The sequence below is a fragment of the Drosophila simulans genome, chromosome X, assembly GCF_016746395.2.
Source record: "Drosophila simulans strain w501 chromosome X, Prin_Dsim_3.1, whole genome shotgun sequence".
Classification (NCBI taxonomy): Eukaryota; Metazoa; Arthropoda; class Insecta; order Diptera; family Drosophilidae; genus Drosophila; species Drosophila simulans.
This window is the reverse complement of record NC_052525.2, coordinates 3,194,138-3,216,846: the sequence shown is the minus strand read 5'-3', so window position 1 is coordinate 3,216,846 and position 22,709 is coordinate 3,194,138. Positions and strand designations below refer to the sequence as shown.

The following is a 22,709-nucleotide window of genomic DNA, read 5'->3' as shown; positions in this document are numbered from 1 at the left end:
TCAAAAATTGACTTTTAATGAAAACAATTGAAAATTCTCGGTGTCTATGTGCCGGGTCCGAAAATGTTTTCCCATGCGAAAGCCACGGGGTACTTGTCTCAACTGCCGACGGACTGCTCAACTGGCCAAAACTGGCTGCGGTTATTAATTTCAATTAAAGCATTTAACCGGAGAGCCCACCGCCTTTTGTTTACCCAACTTGCCCCGCCCCTAGCCAGCATTAATTAAGGCGGGAAAGTGGCGGAGTTTCTGGGGAAATTCCAGGCCATAGGTGCTGTGCTGTGGAACGGACTAATAAAGTTGATTCGAGCGAGATTTTCAGGACCATCAAGCAATTCTCAAAGGAGCCGAGGATCTGTCAGCTTCCTGATAATATCGTATTTCACGAAATCATCAAATTAGCCAGTAGTCAGGAGCAGAGACTGCAGTGCCACCAGCATTTAAAGTCCGCCCAACAAACGGCACATAAACAAACAGATGCAGGGAAAATTTGGAGGCCAGTGTGCAGGGTGGAAAATTAAGGAATCGGGGCAGGGAAAATTCAAGAGACCATTTATAGGAAGCAGACAGCAGACGGCGACAAGAGAAAGAGTCTGGTCTGGGCTGGCTTTTCGGTTTTCACTGGCTTGGGCAGCAAACTAATGTCGGGCACGCGTATACCAAAGTAGATGCGGTTTATTATGGTGAATGTATACCTGCATTTTGTATTTAGAAATGTATATAACATGATTTCCCGCACTTTAAAAATGTTTCGAATATATTTGTAAGCTTTAATAAAATGTTTTTCAGCACATAAAAATCTGCCCCTAGTAACCCAGTTGATAACTGCAAAAGTTTCCCCAAATTTTGAATCTTGCCAGTTCAAACCCATTTGTCTCTGCCGTAGAATATAATTGAGAGAAGACTGAGCCGACAAAACAACGCTTTAACCTTTAACCTCTTCTTTCGGTTGCCCGGAGACACCCACACACGAATACACGACACGCACACATTGGCAACTGCTTTATCGATAAGTTTGTTTGGTTGTTGGACCGTAGGACGCCAGAGACTCAGTTGTCGGGAAAGACCAAACCGAAGTGGTTCTTATTGTCAGCAGAGGAATCGTAAGAAAGAAGCACCGGCAGCAGTATGGTGAGCAATAAGTTGTTAAATCACATTAACAAAGAAGTGCACCCATTCGGCCGCCTTATGGCCGCACTGCTTGGCCAGCAGTTTCCGCCTCTATCCGATTTCCGGTTCCATGCCGCTGCTCCTTTAGTCTCAGCTTTTCAGATTTTTTCAGTTGCACTGCAAGCGGCGCATTCAATTTTTCATGCCAAGCCAGGCTGTTGCTGTTGCTGCATATACAAACTGCACTTTGCGAGTGGGCTACAGTGAAGCCTCGGCAAGGCTGTCCTGTTGCTGCTAGTCAAAATGTCAACGCTTGTATTACAGCATTCATTTCAAAACAAATATACTAGTTAAATAGTTCTGCCTATATAAGTACATAGATAGGGAGAACCTATTGATAACCATAAGATTCAAAGAATTCGAAACTATCCCTTTACAGTAGCTCCACTGTGTATTTATAGCAGTCAAGCAGGAGTCCTCCTCTCCAACTCCTGCTTGGTTGTCTATTTTCGATCATTTGTTTATGTATAGACCTGCCCCCAACATATATCCGCCTTTTTTCCATCGGCTACATATATTTATATTTATATTTATATATATAAATATATACATTGCGCCTTTGGACATGCGAAAGCGCGGTTGGCGACGGGCGCAGGCGGCTTCGAAAATTTTTGAATAATTTGCAGTCATAAAATATGCAATAAGCCAGCAGCCAACAGCCAACAGCTGTTGCGAAATTGTTTTGAAAGCCGCGCCATCACATTATTTAAAGCAACGATGGCAGTCGCCCGCTTTCTCCGCCTTTCGCTGCCTTTCTCCCACGTGAAGGGAATCGAATTAAACGTTGTTAAAGGATTTAAAGTGCGAAAAATAGTGGCGAGCTGCAGACGACAATTGCACAGTCCCCCATTTCCATTCTCCTGCGAGGAGAACTCTTTCAATTTGCATAGACAAATGTGGAAATTCTTTGGTGCAAGTTCAGCCGAGACTTCAAGTTGAGATTCCAGCTCGGCTTAGGTCCTTTAAATGAATTAAATAAGATTTTCTCTTGTAACGTGCGTTCTCTTCAGAGATTCTGAGTAAAAATCGAAATAATAATTTCATTCAAACTTATTTTCTTACAGCCGCCAAAGGGGAAGAAGGGCAAAAAAGGCAAAAAATTGCCAGGTAAGTAGAGCCGAAGTAAACTGCACTTCAGCATAGATTTATGAACTCCCAAATTTAACTGCTTTGAACGGTTATTGAAGTGGGATAGGATATCAGTAATTGTTGCAAAATTCATCCAGTGCTCTCTTTAAGAACACCGGCTGTTAAAGACCCTCCACGAGTAGACAAACTGAACAAGGACGAGGACTGCCTGGCAATTCATTTTCGGAACATTAATGGCAGCAGGGTGCCACTGGGTAGTTGGGTAGTTGGATATCTGGGCAGCCGGAATGGCGGACATTGGTCATTCAGGGCAATTTATAAAGGCCAAGCAAAACAATTAGTAAATAACGATAATCTGCGTGAGGAGAGAAGCAAAGGAGAAGGCAGGGCCCGCCCGGTTGCAAAAGGGACGGGAGGAGCGCCGAGGACAAGAAATTCCCGATGCAGTTGCTCTGGCGCAGCCTTGCAGTCGGAAAATTTAAAGGCAAAAAATGGGGGGCCAAACTGACCACTTAATTTGCACGAGTGAGCACACTGCAGTTCCCCAAACCCCCGACCTTCCTTCGCTCTCTGGGACATCTAACGCACATAATTGTTTCTGTGCCTGCACTGAAAAACGCTCTTACTCATACTCATACACAAGGAAACGCCTATTATTCAGTTATATCTTAGATTTGTTTATGCCCTACACTTATCTTATCACACGTCTCTAAATAGTTTGCCCGCGCACCGCCACTTCATTCAATAATTACTAGAATGCAATGTCTTTGGTCTTTTTTCCTCCGTGTGGCTTCTAGTTCGTCTCCTGGTAGTCCCGGTGGTCCTGGTGGTCCTAGTAGCCCTTCCTAGGCCAAGTCCTGGCACCAGCCGGCCAACGATGCCAATTACAGAAAACAATTACAACACGGTCTGCTGTTGGGTCACATATGCGGGCAGTGGCTAAGGGAAGGCGCGCGGCAGGGCTAAAAAGGGGCGAAAAAGGGGCAAAAGGGGAAGGAGGGGGTAACCAGGCGTGCCGCTCTCATTAAATAGCCATAAGGGCGGGAACCCCCAATATGCGGACTAAACTTTCAACGGACCCCTGGCCCAATATTAGAAAAAAACCAAGTCAAAAATCCATTTGGTAATTAGCTTTAATGGGTGTACCACCAAATACTCAAGTCGTATCCTTGTTTTCATTCCTAAATATCTAAATTTCTTCTGCCTGTGTTTCTGCTTAGTGCTCATCGATGGAGTGGACACCTCGGCGATGACTCGCGACCAGCTGGAGGCATTTGCCCTCCGGCTAAAAGCGGAAATGGATCGTGAGCGGGAGGAGCGTAACTACTTCCAGTTGGAGCGGGACAAGATCCGCACTTTCTGGGAGATCACGCGCCAGCAGCTGGGTGAGTGAATACCAGGGGATTGCTCCGCCTTTCCTTTGGCTTCACTAATTATATTTCCTTTTAGATGAGACCCGCTACGAGCTGCAGCAGAAGGACAAGGAGATCGAGGCCACACAGGACCTGGCGGATATCGACACCAAGCATGTGATGCAGCAGATGAAGCATCTGCAGTTTGAGAACCACAATAGGCTCGGCGAGGTTCGGGCTGAGGCGATGACCCAACTGAAGCTGGCGCAGGAGCACCATGTTCTACAGGAAAACGAGCTTCAGAGGGACAAGCGCCAGTTGCGCCGCATGCTCCGCGAAAGAATGGAGATGAGCGAGATGCAGCTGCGCCAAATGGAGGCTCACTTCAACGAGAAGCTGCTGTAGGTAGAATCGCAGAAACATTAATCCTATGCTCACGTTTTTTCATTGTTTTCGTATTCTGGCAGAGAGCAGCGCATCACCTTCGAACGCGAGCGCAAGGACAACGAGATGCTCCACGAGGAGAAAATGATCGAGCAGAAGGCCAAGCTGGACCTTTTCTACGGCACACAAATGTTCGAGGTAGAGGAGCGGAAGAACCAGCAGATAAAGGACCTGCAGGACCACCACGACCTGGCCTTCAACGACATGAAGAACTATTACAACGATATCACGCTTAACAACTTGGCGCTGATTGGCAGCATGAAGGAACAGCTAGAGCATCTGCGCAAACAGGCCGAGAGATCCGACAGAATCGCAGCGGACACGGCAGCTGAGAATCGGCGGCTGAAGGAGCCTTTGGAGCATGCCAATATCCAGTTGAACGAGTATCGGCGCAAGCTGGAGTTCTACGAGCGGGATAAGCAGCAATTGAGTCGCCTCAAGACGCGCAACACTCGGCTGGAGAAGAAGGTGAAGGGTCTCACTTGGGAGGCGGAAACTCTGATTCTGCGCAACGACTCTCTGGTGGCGGAACGGGAGGGACTCAAGGAGCGCTTCAACGACGTGATCGTCGAGCTGCAGCAGAAGACGGGACTGAAAAATGTTCTTCTGGAGCGCAAGATCGCCGCATTGATGCGCGAGGATGAGAAGCGCAGCATTGTCCTACACGAAACGATTGCCACCTGCGCCCCCAATTTCGCCGAAAAGCTAACCAGCTTGGACGAACGGGTGGGCAACATCATCGATGAGAAGAACAAGATCATCCTGGACCTGCGCTACGAGGTAACCAAGGCCCGAAAGGCCCACGACGATCTCCTGGAAACCTACGAGTGCAAGCTCAAGCAGTATGGTGTGCCCACTGACGAGCTGGGCTTTAAGCCCATCAGGAGTCGGGACCAACAGCAGCTGTACGTGTGCGGTCCTGCGGGAATAATCACCGAGAATAAGTAGGACCTGCTGAGGAAAAGTCAAATTCACAAGTCGGATCAAGAAAATATTTCGAGGCGGGCAAAGACGAGGGTACTTGAATCTATAACCAGAAGAAACAAATCTTACTCAAAAACAAAATGAAGTTAAGGGGACTAGCTTACAACTCTAGAAGCGAAAAGGCAAAAAAACGATCGTATTATATTTTTATCAACTAGAAAACAATACCGTGGATTAAAGAGAGTGGCAAGATGGAACGCATTTTACTTGATGATCATATAAATATACTCTTAAACGCAAATGGGGAATTTCATCAAGAAGAAAACCAGGAGGAGGAAAAGCCAATGAAAAATCCCACCTTGGTAGTCACAGAAAATGTAAATTGTTAGTGCTGCTTGGATTCTTTAAGAATTTATTCATTCTGTGCCTACCTGAAGTGTATTATGTAAACTCAAAAATAATACGGCAGCAATAAAACGTTTACCAACGTGCGTTGATTATTCTTTTCTATTTGCTTAAGATCTTACTATCTAAATTAACTTACTACATCTTACTATCTTGGTTAATCCAAGAGATCGAAGATACCCAGTAAATGCGAATGGTGAGTGCTGTTCGAATCATTCAGAATTTATTCAACGTTAGCCTAGGGTAGTGTATAAGAAGTATGTATACGTTTATGTATATGCTTATAAAAACTTTCTGGAATACGTTAGCAAGGAGTTGAACATTTTGGAAATTCGCGTACAATCCGAATTTCGACTAACACTAAAGACAGAAAGAGATACATTGATAGTGCGGGGTCAGGGGCGAGAAAGAGAGAGTCAAAGTCGAGCCGCATATTACTGATGATGTGGTTTTTACTAAATGGATCTGTGGTTCGGGATCTTACGTAACTCTTTAACGAAAAACTATAAAAAAATCGATTTCGTCTTCGAAACTCCGTTTTCTGAACGCTTCGTGGCTTTAGGCTAATTTTACTATAATCTGCTTCTGTATGGTAAGGTCTTCCTTTTAGTTTGTCAATCGATTTATTTTTGAAATAGATATCACATGATGTTTTGCTTCTTGTTGCTGTTTTACTACGGATTTAATTCAATTCGTTTCGAGTCGATTTCAGTTTCAGTTTTGGTTTTATTTTTAGTTTCCTTTAAATTGATTTGATTTGATCAACAACAATAATTTTCATTATTAAAATTTTCTCTAACTGAAATGTGTTTCCTTGGCTTCAGTTTTTTGTTTTACTTTTTCAGTGCTTCAACTTTTCGGCTACTGTACTGTTGTTTGGGTGAAATACACTTTACAAACTGAATTGTAACTTTTACAATAAATAAACGCGTTAAATCTAATAATACAAAAATCAATACAATTTTTAAAATTGGAATGCGTAAAAATGTATGTCTCGGCATTTTTCTTACGCATACGCATGTAATCTTAATGGGCTAAAGCCGATAGCAAACTTAAATGGATGTGAAATAAATAATAAGAGAGGAACTAATACGTTCGAATCCCTACTCATTTCACTGTGGTATTCTGTTGCGTATCTTCAAATAATTCTTAGGGTCAAAACGTTTAGAGAGGTCAGAACTTAGCCTTAACATTAGTAACAATAAATTCAAAATCTGTAAAGTGCATACACTCTGCGGTAGTCCATAGATCCTCTCGTCTTCCTACCGACAATCATTTTCGGGATTTACCTCGGGCAGTTGAATACATTATCCGTAATTCTGTTGGGTTTTTGGAGTTCAATCGGTTGGCTCTGCAGTATCAGTTTCATTTTTAGTTTAGCTTTTGTTGTATAGGTACTTTTCGGTTACGCTCCTAATGATTTCGAGTTTACAAAATATATAAAACAACTTATAGCTGCCTGTTGCGGCTCATGTTCCGGCTTATCTGTTTTTGTATCCAGTATTCAGTATTTAGTAGTTTGTAGTTTTGTATTTATGTTTTGTTTAAATCAAAATCTAAAGCGATCACAACGGTTTACTTCACAGACGCGTGTGGAAACATTTGGTTAGAAATGTCCGTGGAAATATTTCCTATTTTTTTTTGTCCTTTCGATTTCTGGTTAGTTAATTTTCGATTTCAATTTTCCTATTTTCAGTTGGCTTTTGCTTATCTTCCAAATCGGTTGCTTTGCTTTCTGTACAAGTAAATGTAATTTAATCGTAATTTGAGTATAATTTCACTTAACTAATTTTAGTCAAATTGGTAGCGTTTGCTTGTCGTTTCGTTATTGTTCTTTATTTGGTTTCGGTTCGGCAATTTTGCACGAACCTAATAAATATGTATACTGATCGAGTGTTTGGGGTGAATGTGTTTTGTGGGCTGTGGGTTGTGTATGGCACATTGGGAGTTTTTGTTTTTCCTTTAATTTTTGCCTTGTACGCGTTTCAACTATTTAGCTAATTTAATTCGATTCTATTCGAGCACAACAAAAATCTATAAAAGATCTGAGGCTATAACTGGATTTGCTTAGTGATTGGTGATTATTGCTTTGACTTGGACTATTTTAAAGTTACGTTAGATTAATATTCAATACATAGGTCATACGATTAGTTTATATTTAACTTTAACTTTATCTAAATGCCATAAATTGTGTTTCAGTTCCAGTATTCAATTTTTGAAAAAGTCTAAACTAAAATGAAAGTTTTACTAACATTTTTGTTTGTAAGGCAATTTGTTTGGTTTTTATGTCGGTTTTTTGTTGTTGCTTGCGCTTGCGATTTCATTGAGATTGTTTTAAATCCAAATTGAATTTAGATTGAGTTCAGTTCAGTTGATTCAGTTTGATTTCAACAAAATTAATCCACCAAATCGAGTAAAAATTACAAATACTAATACAAATTTCATTACACAAAACGAGCGATAATAATATCTTACTAGCCCGATAGGAAATTTGAATTTTGGATTCCGGGATGCAACTATTACAATTAGTAGTACATAAATATGAATGTAGCATTGAGTTGGCCTGGTTCTAAAACGATTACACACCAAGGGCCTATATATGTTACACGAAAGCGAACGACCAGGCATCAATGAAAGCGAGAGAGATGTCCGATGGCAACTAACCGATGGCCACCGGCATTCAACAAATGGAACTGTTTTGCGCCTGCAGTTGTGCGATGAAGTGGTCGTCGGATTTTTGAAGTGCATTTCTCCGCCTAGTAGAACATATTGCGGACAAATGCGTTAATCACACGCGGAGTGTGCTTATCCAGGCTGCACAACTCTAACAAGTTCTCGTTTCGTCGGCTGGAATATATCATGGAGCGTTGATGCTGCCGCAGGCTCACCATAATAAATCTGTGCACGGAAAGGATGTTAATCCATATTAATTGTAATTACCAATGCAAAACACTCACTTAGCATTGGAGTTTCGCTTTTCGCGATATTCGTCCATTAGAGCAGCCAAGCACTTTGAATTATTATCCGGATTTCCGCGCGCGGCACCCGGCACGAGTACCAAAAACACGTCGAACGTATTCTGCATATCCAATAGCGCCCTGGACAGAATTTCATTTAGCGATTGCCTGACTTTGCCCACCTGCATCGAAGATCAATGGTAAAGACGGGGATCGTTTGTGCAAAGTGATTACCTTCTGATTCTCGCAACAGGCCGTGGCCTCTGAAACAGACATCTCCTTTGTCCAAGGCAGCGGCTTCAACTGGCCACTGCGGTCGTGCCAAAACTCCACCGTCACCTTCGGGTCGCTGCGGAAATAGCCAAAAGCCAATGCCACCAGGGCGTCTAAGTACTTGAGCGAACGACATGGACCAGAAAGGTATTCTGGGGGTGTACGTTTGAAGTAATCTGAATAGTTAATGAGTAGCCATTTGACTTACTGCCCAGGTAGGTCCGCTCCAGATTGAGCGTAATGTGCAGTCGCCTACCGAGTGCCTTGTTCAGGCCAAAGGATATCTCATAGACGCTATACAGGAAACTCGCCCTTTGAATCGAAGTTGGACACTGGAATTTAATTTTTTTTCGTTTTTGAGTGATGGAGGTAGTAGCAACTGATTTATAGTGGCTTGGGGAGCACACTCACCATCTTTTTGGTCTTCGTGAGACGCATATCCTCCAGCAGCAGACGTACGGGCGGAACATTGCTCGCCTTAAGCTTCTTCTGGTCCAGCAATTGCTTAGCAAAGGGGGGCACTCGGAAGTGCAGTCGCGAGAGGCGTGGCCATTTCTGAAGAAGATGCTCGTAGCTCATGCGTGGAACGAGGAAATACGCCAGCCTGGGGTCGTGAAGCAAATGGAATGGCACATGCTCCCAGCTCAGCGAGAACTTCTTCACAATGGGGAGAGCCTGTCCGAGATCCTTGAGGAGCCGAAGCTTCACAACACCCTCAATAGTTTCGCGAAAGCTGGTCAAGGGCGTCAAAAAATCAGGCCACTGCGATAGCTCCTTTGGCGATGATGAGAGCAGCCTTAAGGCAGCATGGATTTCCGGTAAAAAATTGGCATGCCGAAAATGGCAGCGGTACAGCAGGTCGCGACGCGCAGGCCAACGAGTTCCATCGCCTACGGACCAGAAGTGGAGAAGGCGGTCAACCGATTTCGTGCCATACCAGTTGAGGACGGCCTTCCGCACTGTGCGATTGAAGGGCGTTTTACGTTCGAGCACCTTCTGGACTCGCTTGACCAGCTGAACGAACAGTAGGAGATCCGATTCGCTGGTGATCAGGTCGGTGAATCTATTTCGCACTGCATTTCGCTTCTTCTCGTCTTCGCACGTGGTAAAGAAGACAGCCAGGATTAGGAGCGGCTCGTCGGGTCGGGGAAGGTGCTCCGTATTCGGTCCGCTGCCCAAAACGCTCACCAAGCACTCGACCAGCTCGTTTTCGCTCACTTGGGAGCAGAGTTCCTTCAGCGTTGCGAAGTTGTTCTCGACAGCAGGGTCCAGTGCGGGCCTGGCATAGACGGGCTCGTCCGTGGAGCCAATAAAGCAGAAGCGGCGTAGCTTATCAATCGCCGGGATGGTGGAAATGCCAGTGCACTCGCTTTGTTTAGGTTCATCTTTCAATGGCTCATCTTTCAATGGCTCATCTTTCAATGGCTCATCTTTCAATGGCTCATCTTTCAATGGCTCATCTTTCAATGGCTCATCGTTCGATGGCCGATTGCTAATCGACTCTTTTTCCATTCCTGCAGCTGAAGACGGTAAACTTGGTAATATTTAAATGTTCTTTAAAAATTTTCAAGTCCGCTTGAGTTTTTGTATTTGCGTTGTGTTTTGTGAAATATTACTACTACTGTGACTAGACTGGACTAGACTGGACTACTGTGACTACTGTGACTGGACTACTGTGATTCTCTAGGAATAGGAACATGTGCCCTTTTGAAGGTATCAGCTTTTATTTTTATATTTTCGTTTACCAATTTCCTTATCACAGATAGGAGTTAAATACTCCTGGCTAACCACACGTCCTGTGCTTCTATTAGTATGCCTACCACTGTGTTTGCATGGGAATGAGCACTTGTATCGCGTTGGAAGGGGAAGTGCGTTGTACTTACATTCCTTGGCATCCAGCGAGTCATCCCGCTCCGGCAGCTGCTTCTTGCCGTCCTGCTGGATCCCCGCCGATCCTGAAGAGTCCGCAAGTCTCGCGCACTCCTTGGACACCAGGACTGACGAGGATGGTCTCCCAGATGATTCCTTCGATCCAAGGGAGCTTGATCCCTTGCCCTTTTTCATGGTAGCGATTTTTGCATATTACGTTTACGCCGCGTCTTCTGGGGATTGGATGGTACTATATTTCGATTCGCCACGCCCTCCTTATCTCGATTCGCCCAGCGTGCAGCTTTTATCCGTTCGGTTTGTGCTGTATTTAACTCGTTTCGTACATCACTTGTACAGAGCGTTGGCAATTCGCGATAAAAACAATTATTTTGTATATTTTGTCATCGATAATTTGCCTGGATCTATCGAAGGAACAATGTGGCCGTGTGTCAGACCACCCCAATTGATATTTCCCATAAAAATAAATATATGTATGTTTTCAATATAATGTTGAACGCACAATATTTTAAAATGGTCCCATACATATTTGATATTATACAGTTAAATATAATTATTTTCGACTAATCAGGTGATATCGATATATCACCGTCGCGCCGGTGATATTTTTCCGGCGCACAGTCACACTAAACAGCTGTTTTTTTGATTTGATAACTCTAGCACTTCAATTCCACCTGGTTTTTTGGCTTTTTTCAAATTGATCACTGAAAACCCGCCAGGAGATGCAGTTCCTCCGCGTGGGTGGTCGTATAACGGCCCTGCGTCAGAGATTGACCGACAGAACTCAGATGCCGGAGCGCTTCAAGGGCACGTTCGTGGAGAAGTGGGTGCAGTACTGGAACGGCCTGGTCAGGGACTACACGGAGGTGGCAGTGGGTGTTGTGCGAGAATCCTACACGAAGCCCAAAAAGGCGCTTCTCTATGGATCGGGAGTGCTGTTCATGTACCAAGCCAGTCTGAAGAACCCAGACGAGGAGGCCTTTATGACTCTGCTAAGGGGTGCCACAAATCGAATGATCACAGTGCCGGTAGAACTCCAGAATCCCGTGTCCGCCGACTATCTGCTGACCTTGGAGAGGGCGATCAATCAAAAGAAACTGCGTCTCCTTTCCCTGGGCATCTGCACGATCCTTTGGGTGGATCTATACGACGAGGACGACTGCACCTATCCGGCCATCTGTGAATACACCAAAGTGGGCGTCTTCAACTTCCACGAACGGATCATCGATGTGGGATTTTGGAATCAATACTGGCGACTCAATTCGAAGATGCGCAACTACGATGTCAACTACCTGTGATCCCACACCACAAAGCTTAACGCTTTCGTTATCCCCAGTACCGTGTTTGCTGCTTAAGTCAATCGAGGGAATACCAATATATGTATGTTTTTAGTACAAGAACGTGTGACTAATTCTTTCTCATCGGATTGCGATATGACTAACTATTTGCTATAAAAATAGTCAATATTTATTTTCGAATTTTAGTAGCGCATACAAATATTGTATATTCGACCACTCCAAAAATACTTCATTCCTCTGCCTCCAGCTGAGCTCCATTTGCAGGAGTGGCTTCGATGATCCTCTTTGGTTTGAACTCCGCCTCCAGCAGCTCTTGGCATTCCTCCAGTCTAGCCAAGTTGTTGATTTTTCCCTGGAAATTGCCCTCTTTGCCGTTTCCCTTGCCCTCGAGAATTTCCACGAACTGGGGACCGAGCCTTCCGACAATTTCTGGATCTCCGCGCAGCACCAGATGTCCCTTGGCACTGCTGCCAGCAAACACGCTCTCGGAAACGGTCAGAAAGTAGAAGATTTCCTCCGGAGCCACCCGCAAGAATGTGTTTATGAAGTCCACCTCGATGCCGTCGCGTCGATGGAGAGAGAAATACTTCGGACGATCCTTTTTGGGCAGATCGCAAAGACGCTCGGCTTCGGCGGTGGCGTAGCGTTTAAGCAGCTGCTGGAAGTATTTCCGGCTGCCCTTCACATTTTGCTGTAGCTTCTGGACGAGCTCCAAGTGCTGACCGGGTCCACCTCTGTGAAATGCAGATGATTAGTTACAGAAAACTGGACCACATCCTTGGGAGTCTCACTTTAAAGCCGCTGTTAGCTGCTGTTCGCGCTGAAAGACCTCGCCAAGCTTTACGAGCACCCTTTCGCCCACGACAAAGTGCACCAGAACATTCGACTTCACCTTCTCGGCGTAAAGCAGCTTAATGCACTGCAGCTGAGAGAGATTCGTGACGTGGGTGCCGCAGCACATGTTGCTCTCAATGCCCTCGATTCGCACCACCCTGGCCAGACCCTCGTGATCCTTGGGCAATCCCCTGGGAGCCCTGGCATCCTGGAACTCCTGCGCCACCTCGGGATCCACCAGAAGCACCGTAACTTCACGGCCCTCGCGAATCAGATCGTTGGCCTGACGTTCGATGAGGTCCAGTGACTCGCGACTTATCAAATGAGGCGTACTTAATTGAATGTAGGAGACTGAGGATCCCAGGGACCACGAGGTGGTGTCGTACTTGAACTCCCTGTCGAACAGGGCGGTGATCAGGTGCTGTCCTGAGTGCTGTTGCATGTGATCCAGTCTTCTCTGGTAGTCTAGTGTCAGAAGGACTTCGGCATCCTGCTCGAAGCTCGTTGGGGACTCCACAAAATGAACAGCAGTCAAGCCCTTTCTCTGGACATTCTTTACGGGGAATCCGCCTAATGTTCCGTAATCGCAGGGCTGACCACCGCCTTCGGGAAACAGTATCGTGTCTTCGCAGATCACATTGAAGCCCTTGAGTTTCTCGACCTTTCCACTGGGATCTGTCCAATCGAAGGTGGCAAACTCGCTGCTAACGATTTTTGTCTTGAACTGCGGCAAATTAGATCACAGTTATGTAATTAGGTACTTTGCGCTTCATTTGAGGGCTCACCTCCTTCAGGAAACTGTCCTCCTGGCACTTGAACACCATCTTTTCTATAAATCCACGCAATTCCCCGTTCTCGTATCGAAATCATAAACAATTTATGAGAGGTATGTCGGCAAGTGTTCATTAGACGGCTGGTTCACCGCTAGTTCATTTCAGAGATGAACAGAAATTCGCAGTGAGGCAGTCACAGTATGGCTATAAATTTATTAATTTCATTGTGGGAAATAAACCATTTTACTGACACACATTTCGCAATTAAAAGTTTGTATGGTTTGTGGTTTTGAATATTTTTTGTATTAGTTTTCGTGACTTTGTGGATTGCAATCACACAAAGTTCATCGATAACACTTTCTAAACGAACTCGTTCGATGACCAGTTCATTTTTTAAAAATCACTAACGCTTTTTTCTATCGGCACTTCAATTGACTGTTGCAATTGGCTTAATTAATCAAATGAATAATTCGACATATTTTAAAATTGAGATACTTGATTTTGGGCTTTAGATGGTATAATGCAAAGTAGCTGATTTCTTCGAATATGTGAATATTTTTAACATTATGTTTCTCCCTCTTTTGTTTACCATCTTCCCTCTCTCTTGGATTCACGTGGCGCGTGCCGCGTCTGCGCTGCTCTTTTCATTTTGCTTCCTTGCTCTCCCGTTGTCGCCTCCCCCGTTAACCGCTATGCTTTTCGTCCTGCCATTCGGCTATTACGTCCTTTGCTGCTCAACAGTTTCCTGCCAACGTCCCGTTACGACACAGCGTTACGTTATCCCAATCAGAATCACGGGATAGCGAAAGGAGCGACGGAATAGGCCTTTAAATAGGTTTTAATGCAACCACCTGCAACTGTTAATCCAAGGATAATCGAACAATAGGCCCCCTCCCCGCGCCCATCGCTCCCCTTTGTTGGACTCCCTTACTTCGCTGTTTGTTTAAGTGCGACTTCAATTTTTCGCGAGTGATTGCTTCGGTTATATAAGTGAGATTTCAGCGAGCAACAAAAAAGCCAGTCTAAAAGGATATAGCTCACCTTTGAGAAGGGCACATACAAGTAATGCTGCACGCCAAAGATTGCCAAAATCAGTATCCTTAAAAGCATGCTCATATAGAGTAATAATGTAGGTCTCCATGGCAGCGATGTAAAGTACTCCCGTACTCCCATCGCCCTGGGAAACACAGCCTACACTAATTGCAGGGCCAAAAAGAAAGTGAATTCCATTAAGCTGCATTAGTAAGTGGGCGGAAAGTGTTCAGGGGCGGTGGGCGGTTGGGCAGGACTCACTTTGATTGATTTATTGTGTGGACCTAGACACGCAAACCACGCACATGTCCTGCTGTGTGTGGGTATTTCCTTTTGCATGATTTGATTGATGGAAAGCACACGGTCAAAAATACCAGCTATTTGAAATAAGCTGCAATAAGCTGACATTCTTTTCCTAACTATCTGTGTAATAGTATTTATTATGTTTAAGAAATCCATTAAGTAGCATATTTTCGTTATAAACGGTTGTCAAAAATCATTTCAGCGATTAAATAATTACAAAAACATAAAGAAATCCTAAATTGGTTTTTAAAATATGTTCTATTCATTACTTTTCAAAATATATATTTTTTTCACTAAATTCATTTTCCATTCCCGTTTTCCTCTGTGCATGCATGCTAAGTACAGTTATTAGTAATACGTATTCCACTAGAAAAAGCAGCCTGCGGCACTGCGATGGCGTCTACTACTAATGCACCGTTATCACCTGCAATTAAGCACTAACAAAAGCACTAAGCCATAGAAAAAAAAAACAATAAAACCCAGCTAAAAGTAAACTAAACGCACAGCAAGGGGATAATAATAATGCGCGATTTATACAGCCACCTAAAAAAGTATGCTACGAAAAATGTCCAGTGAGCTGCTAGTTACCCGAACGCAACACTAGGTGGCGCCGAGGAAAGTGAAATCAGCGGACAATTCGAGAAGCGGAAGCACGGACTTAGAGCACTTTTAGGCAACCACACACACCCGCACAGCACCCACTCGTACACCTATAATACCCTGTAATAAATTGAAATCATAATAATAAAACACAATCATGGCCAACACAGCTCAGCTATTGCGGCGCCAAAGCTCCCGGGATATAATCCTCAAAAGCCAGAAGAGCATCGATCAGCTGGAATTGAGGGTAAGATTGATTGGTATTCAGCGCAAAAAAAGTTAATAACAGATTAACCTATAAATAAAATATATTCACTCTGGGTATTTTCACTACTTTTTTTTCACACGCTTTGGAGAAAATTCCTTCATTTTGGCGAGATTACTGAAATCAGTTAATTATTCCAGGAACTCCGAGGTCGCCTGGTGTCAAAGGAGCATGGCGTCAGCCACCACCACCACACATCACTACACCACCAGCCGCTCTATGGGGCCACCAACCAGGGCTTCATGTCCGACGCCTTCGACGAGTCCTCGGAACTGGAACAGGATCCGCCGCCCTTCGGATCCGAGGCTAGCACTTCGAAGGCCAAGGCCGAACTGGTGGCCATCGCGACTGCCTCTGCGGATCAGCAGGACATCGTCGAGGGCGAGAAGGAGGGCGAGGAGCGGGAGAGTTGGGACAGCAAGATCATGTTCCTGCTGGCCACCATTGGGTATGTTTCATAGCTATAGGCAACGTTAATAACCATTTAATTCGTTACTTTCAATTTCGCATAGCTATGCCGTTGGCCTGGGAAATGTGTGGCGTTTTCCCTATTTGGCCCAGAAGAATGGCGGCGGTGCCTTCCTGGTGCCCTACTTCATAATGCTGTGCATCCAGGGCATACCGATCTTTTACCTGGAACTGGCGATTGGCCAGCGACTGCGAAAAGGAGCCATCGGCGTTTGGAGCCAGGTGTCGCCGTATCTGGGCGGCATCGGGATCTCATCGGCGGTGGTCAGCTATATAGTGGCGCTGTACTATAACACCATAATCGCCTGGTGCCTGATCTATCTGCTGCACAGTTTCGAATCGCCATTGCCCTGGGCGGACTGTCCGACGAGGCTGTATAAGAACTTTACCTACGACCACGAGCCGGAGTGCGTGGCCTCCTCCCCGACGCAGTTCTACTGGTATCGCACCACACTGCAGTGCTCGGAGAGTGTGGATATGCCGGAGAACTTCAATTACCACATGGCCATTGCGCTAATCGTCTCCTGGTTCTTGGTCTACATCTGCATGGTCCAGGGCATCACGTCATCCGGCAAGATCGTCTATATGACGGCCATATTCCCCTATGTGGTGCTCATAATATTTTTTTTCCGGGGCATCACCTTAAAGGGAGCTGCAGATGGGGTGGCACATTTGTTTACCCCTCGATGGGAAACTCTATTGGATCCAGTCGTTTGGCTGGAGGCCGGCACCCAGATCTTCTTCTCGCTGGGATTGGCCTTTGGCGGTCTGATAGCCTTCAGTTCGTACAATCCGGCGAATAATAACTGCTACAGGGACGCCATACTCGTATCGCTCACCAATTGTGGCACCTCCATGTTCGCCGGAGTGGTGGTATTCTCTGTCATCGGATTCAAGGCCACGGCGACCTTTGATCGCTGCACTGAGGAGCGTAATGGGCTGTTGGCCCAGAACAAGACGCACAACCTGCCTGTCTGCGATCTTCAAACGGAACTGGCCAATGTGAGTTACCTTTCTCTACGCATATATATGTATATATATATATATATATATATATTTACTATTTCAGAGTGCTTCAGGAACAGGTCTGGCCTTCATCATCTTCACGGAGGCGATCAATCAGTTTCCGGGTGCTCAACTCTGGGCCGTCCTATTTTTTCTGATGCTCTTTACCCTGGGAATCGACTCGCAATTCGGGACGCTGGAGGGCGTGGTCACATCCCTGGTGGACATGAAACTTTTTCCCAACCTGCCCAAGGAATATATAGTGGGGGTGAGCTATTCGTGTACATTTGCCACTGCTTTGCGCTGATTTATTGACCTTTTCCTTGTGAAATTGATAATAATTGAAATCATTTCCCTCGCAGGCACTCTGCTTTTCCTGCTGCACGATCTCCATGTGCTTCGCCAATGGGGCTGGGAGCTATATATTTCAGTTGATGGACAGCTTCGCAGGCAACTTCCCGCTGCTGATCATTGCGCTCTTCGAGTGCCTTTCGATTAGCTACATATACGGGGTACGCCGGTTCTCGGACGATATTGAGATGATGACCGGATCGCGGCCGAATTTCTACTGGATGTTCTGCTGGAAATACCTATCGCCCTGTGCGATGGTCACCATCCTGCTGGCCTCGTTCTATCAACTCTTGACCGAGGGCAGTAGCTATCCTGCCTGGATTGGAGCGAAGGGAGCCACTGAGGGCATGGAGTGGCCCCACTGGTGCATCGTCGTGGCCTTCTTCCTCATACTCTCATCCATTCTGTGGATACCGATTGTGGCGGTGCTGCGGTAAGCAGTCAGCCTAATTTTCATGACTATTTCACACACATTTCCTATTTCAGTCTGTGCGGAATCAAGGTGGTGGAGGACTCGGACCCCGCCTGGTTTCCCGAAGCGGAGCTAAGGGAAGTCCACGGCATCGTGCCACACGAGCCAACCGAACTGGAGCGCAGCATTTTCTGCTTCAACATGGACGGTACGGAGGGCATGTGCTGCCCCAAGTACGGACTACCCGAGAAGTCGCTGGAAGAGGAGGAGTAGACAGGAGACACAGGATACCAAAGAAAAGTAGACAACAACGACAATAAAACCAGATGAATTCTTGAGCGAACCCAGACCGAACATAGATACGGATGATGAAATATATAATGAATCTCGATGTAAATATGGACAATAAGTAAGCACTCACCGATGTTAGGCGGCGTCGATATCAAAACACTCCTATATGGTCCCAAAGACTGTTTGAAGATAAAGCGAAAAAAAAAAGAAACAAAACCGAAAAACTATAATGCAAAGCAACCACAACAAGGAAAATGAAAATAGGAAAATAGCAATACTAGGTAAAACTCGACGCTGGATGCGCGGTTTCATTCAAGCAGAAAGCTATAGAAAAGCATAAAAAAAGGCCGAAATCAATGGAAATATTTCCGCATAACTTCATTAGCATGTGGCCATATATATACGCGATTATTGTTTTCCATTGCCTTTCTTCTTTCGGTTGGTTTTTCGAAAAGGGCAGAGAGAGCGTAGAGTTGTTATATGGCATATGGCCACCCTTATAGGGTCTACATATCCGATTTCGCTATCAAAGAGAAAACGTACAATTTGCCACAGACACAATTTGCTGACTATATACGATATATATACATATATGATAACTATATTCGATAACTACGCTGTATTCTAGACTTAATTCTTTGATTTGACCATATCATGCGAGGGACATCGGGGCACCACCTATATAAGAGATATATAACTATACAGTGACTATACCAACCACAGTTCATTCTCTGTTGTGATCAGCTCGGCTTTCTGTGTTTAATCCGCTCGCTCGCGTAGGCGGCCTCACGAAATCATATCACATTCGAAACTATGCTTAAAACCTAAAAACCACTTTAAAGTCTCAGTGTTTTAGATAATTGATGGGGCAGATATGTATATTGGAATATGTTTTACTGGAGTTATGTTTTGCTCTAATCGAAAGTTATACGAATAAAATTACTTGTTGGTAACCGTTATCATCGCCACACTCCTCCATTGTACTTACGGCCTATAGGTATATCTGTAGTTATACACATTACATTATACATTAACATTAAAAGAAACATTAACAAATCGCAAACGCAACCGTTCAAATAGGTGCAAAGGGAACCCTATAAAGATATACATATACATAACTGGAGATGGCAGCTTAAGGTTTAACGACTCATTATAGCATTGAAGAACTATTATTATACAAATTAACGAATATATATACATATATTTATGTGTTTTGAAATGCAGCTAATGGGTGCGTGAATTCGTTTTGAAACACAGTTCTGGACACTTCTGGGCATTTTTAGAATCGATCAAAAACAACTTGAAAATAAATTCACTCCTCCTTGCAGCAATGGATTGCACTGTATTATAAGTTATCCATTTCTTTATGGTATATTTATACATATACATCGATATATTATACACATCTATTTAGATCGAAAGGAAAACATATATTATACATGTATTTAATGTTATTGATGTTGACAATAAAGGAACCCCTACGAAACGAGTTTTAAACCAAAACGAAGGAGCTGAGATATATGGGCGACCTTCGACTACCCGCAAAGAATACGCAGATGGAACACCCAGTTTGCCAAACTAGCAAATGAATAGTAATATATTTACGATAAATAATAAAAATTACATTGCTAAAAAAATTCGATTATTATTACGGAATTTGTTATCCTTATTTTGCTAGCTCGCAAGATACTTCTAATTGATGTAAAATTCTTTCATACGCATTGCACACATGAAACTATGATATAGATAATTCAACGTATCATTATTAACTTATGTTAAACTTGCAACTGATCAGTCATAACAACAATTGCAGCTAAATGACAATAAATAACAAAAACCTAGGTTCATATGGTATTTTAATTGGCCACACAAAATTGGGATTGTGACTCCTACGACTCCTTTACAAATCCTGAATTCATAACAGCTTCTCCACGATTAGTGAAGCTTGGCTAGTTTCTTTTCACTGAATAGAAGTGGTACACAGAGAAAAAAAATGGAATTAAATTGTTAAATGCAGATAAATGAATAGAGAAACATATAAAAATAGGGCTTTTAAGCAACGAAAGGCGACAAAATTCCTTAAAAATTCATTTTCATTGGCAATCAATGGATAAGTGGCTCCCCTTTCTCGCAGTGCAGCAAAGTGTGTGAGTGTGTGTGCGCATGTGCAACGGTAATCTGCATTGGCCAACGCCTGCAGCAGCCCTTGTGACTTCAGCGGAGCGCAACAGGCGGAAACAAACTGGCCAAGTGACCGGCCACCGTGCTGGGCGGAGCGGTAGCTGCACCACTGGGGGCGGTACGGGTGGCGGCGGTAGGCACAGAGATACATGCATACATACATGTACATACATAAGTAGTCGTCATCGTCGGACGTCTCACTGCATCGAATTAGCGGTAAATTACAAGCTGCAGCGCCTGTTGCATGTGGCTGCTGCACTCGTACTTTCTGCATACTGCAAGTGCAGCTTTACATTCCGTTGATTGCACACACAAATTCGAGGCGTCTTTCTTTCGGTTTTTCTTTCCTTTGCATAAACACTTTGGTATTAAATATAATTAAAAGCTGAAATCCATTTGGCAATTGTTCAGCCGGAGCGACGGAGTCGCTTCGTGGAAAGTTGTTGCTTATGCTTAAATTGTGCATATTTCTTAGGCGGAAATTTCTTGGCGACAAAACAGCATTTGCCCATTTGTGGGCATTCGTTTGAAATTAGAATCAGCATGGGGTCAACTCGTTAGCTTTACAGCTAATCCAGAGATCCAGAAGTGTATATGTACATATGTATAGTATATGTACATACAGTTGCGGTAACAATAATAGCACCAAAAGCACATTTCGTGTTTGCCCCATCGTTTCTCTATTTTCTGAAATTTTTTCAAAATTTTTTCCACTAATCTTAAATACTACAATGATTTTCAATTGAAATAATAAAATTGGTAACAGATCTAATGGATATTTTAAAAATAATTGGTAAAACAAAGAAAAACCTCCAAATTTAGGCGGTAACAAAAATAGCACTGTTTCTCGTATTTTGCTAAAACTAACTAAAAAAATAAAATAAGAGTTCAACAAATGGATTATATCTTAAGAACTATGTTTAAAGAATCTTAATATTTGGTTGCGTGACCATTGTAGGCAATGACAGCTGCGCATCCTCTTGGCATGGAGTCCACCAAGTCCTGGTACCGTTTTTGAGGAATTTTTCTCCATGAATCCTTGATCCTCGATCCCCCATGAATCCAAAGTTTCTCGTTATGGTTGGGCTTGGCTTCAGAAACCTTTTTTTCACGTCCGCACAAAGTTTTTCGATTGGATTCAAGTCGGGTGACTGATCATTACTCGGATCGATTTCTGCTCAAACCACTTTCGAGCCTTCTTCCTCGTGTGTTTTGGGTCGTTATCCTGTTGAAATGTCCAAAAAAGCGGCATTTCATCCTCGGCATATAGCGCCATCACATTTTCCAGGATATCTGTGTAAATGTGCTGATCCATGATGCCTTGAATCATATGAATCGGATCTACTCCATAGTATGAAAAGCACGCCCATACCATGATGTTTGATCCCCAGTGCATTACCGTCTTAAAGGTGAAGCGAGGATTATTTTCAGTTCGTGGTGGACGCCGAACATAAGACCGAGAGCCTTTCCAACCAAAAAACCCAATTTTGCTCTCATCTGACCACAAAATGTGGCGCCACTTCTCCACAGGCCAGTCCTTGCGTATCTTGGCATATTCGATTCGCTTTGCCACATGCTTCACAGTCAAAAGCGGGACTTTTCTGGGACTGCACACATTATGGTTGTTTTGTCTTAAGTGTTTGCGAACTTTTTCCACGTTTGCAGCTATCTGAAGCTCCTTCTTCAGTTCCGTCACCGGCTTAAAAGGCTCCTTCTTGCTTTGCCGAACCAAGCGCTTGATCTCCACATTGGACATAGAGGGCTTTCTTCCACGTTTTTCGTTATTTTCGACAAACAGCAATGCATTGCGGATCATATTGTTTGAAAAACAAAAAAAACCGTCTCATTTTAGCGTAGGTTTTACCTTCACAGATCATGTTTTTAATCAAATTCCTTATTTCGACGGTAAAATGCTTTCCCCGACCCATAACTAGAGAATTTTTGGTCTTCTTTTGAAAAAAATTCAATTAAAACCTTTAATGCAACTCCTTTTTTCAAAATATGTCGAAAAAAAACCCAAAGCAATCACTCCTATTAATTTTATTTAGCAAAAACGTGGTCAGTGCTATTTTTGTTACCGCCTCATTTAGCGCCCTTTTGCAGAAAGTGCCCAAAAACAAAAAGAACCGTTACATTGAGAGAGTCAAAATTTCTTGCTTAGAGAGACAACATATGGTACTTATTATTCATGCAATCAGACTTTAAAAAAAATAAACATTCAATACCTTTTTTTAGGAAATGAACTTTCCACCTGCAGTAGTGCTATTATTTTAACCGCAGCTGTATGTACCTACATACGGACAGTTGGACGGACGGACAGTACTTATATTTCTTGGTTCGAACTGGACCAATTTTATCGGCGAGCTGTTTTGATTGCCAGCGGAATCGGAATTCC

At 43.9% G+C, this 22,709-nt stretch overlaps 5 protein-coding genes across 5 annotated transcripts; 3 read left to right on the top strand and 2 right to left on the bottom strand.

Annotated features, from left to right (window-relative positions):
• The first annotated feature begins 803 nt into the window (after positions 1-803).
• LOC6725027 (dynein regulatory complex subunit 4) lies at positions 804-5,470 on the top strand. The gene is made up of 5 exons (XM_002106022.4): positions 804-1,131; positions 2,235-2,277; positions 3,480-3,644; positions 3,709-4,012; positions 4,079-5,470. Exons 1-5 carry the CDS (start codon positions 1,129-1,131, stop codon positions 5,001-5,003), a joined length of 1,440 nt encoding a protein of 479 aa, XP_002106058.1. The 5' UTR covers positions 804-1,128; the 3' UTR covers positions 5,004-5,470.
• A 115-nt stretch (positions 5,471-5,585) lies between these two features.
• LOC6725026 lies at positions 5,586-10,901 on the bottom strand. The gene is made up of 6 exons (XM_016173346.3): positions 10,498-10,901; positions 9,026-10,134; positions 8,823-8,946; positions 8,576-8,766; positions 8,342-8,523; positions 5,586-8,282 (listed from the first exon to the last, which is right to left on the bottom strand). The coding sequence occupies exons 1-6, from the start codon at positions 10,676-10,678 to the stop codon at positions 8,141-8,143; spliced, it is 1,929 nt and encodes a 642-aa protein (XP_016037975.2). The 5' UTR covers positions 10,679-10,901; the 3' UTR covers positions 5,586-8,140.
• Positions 10,902-11,103: 202 nt separating this feature from the next.
• On the top strand, positions 11,104-11,901 carry LOC6725025 (mitochondrial import inner membrane translocase subunit Tim29). Its single transcript, XM_002106020.4, has one exon. The coding sequence runs from the start codon at positions 11,224-11,226 to the stop codon at positions 11,797-11,799; it is 576 nt and encodes a 191-aa protein (XP_002106056.2). The 5' UTR covers positions 11,104-11,223; the 3' UTR covers positions 11,800-11,901.
• An 11-nt stretch (positions 11,902-11,912) lies between these two features.
• LOC6725024 (alanyl-tRNA editing protein Aarsd1-A) lies at positions 11,913-13,763 on the bottom strand. Its single transcript, XM_002106019.3, has 3 exons — positions 13,419-13,763; positions 12,591-13,357; positions 11,913-12,533 (listed from the first exon to the last, which is right to left on the bottom strand). The coding sequence occupies exons 1-3, from the start codon at positions 13,455-13,457 to the stop codon at positions 12,029-12,031; spliced, it is 1,311 nt and encodes a 436-aa protein (XP_002106055.1). The 5' UTR covers positions 13,458-13,763; the 3' UTR covers positions 11,913-12,028.
• A 348-nt stretch (positions 13,764-14,111) lies between these two features.
• On the top strand, positions 14,112-19,974 carry LOC6725023 (sodium-dependent neutral amino acid transporter B(0)AT3). The gene is made up of 7 exons (XM_002106018.4): positions 14,112-14,468; positions 15,112-15,588; positions 15,747-16,054; positions 16,119-17,076; positions 17,144-17,347; positions 17,442-17,863; positions 17,917-19,974. Exons 2-7 carry the CDS (start codon positions 15,499-15,501, stop codon positions 18,113-18,115), a joined length of 2,181 nt encoding a protein of 726 aa, XP_002106054.2. The 5' UTR covers positions 14,112-14,468; positions 15,112-15,498; the 3' UTR covers positions 18,116-19,974.
• The last annotated feature ends 2,735 nt before the right edge of the window (positions 19,975-22,709 follow it).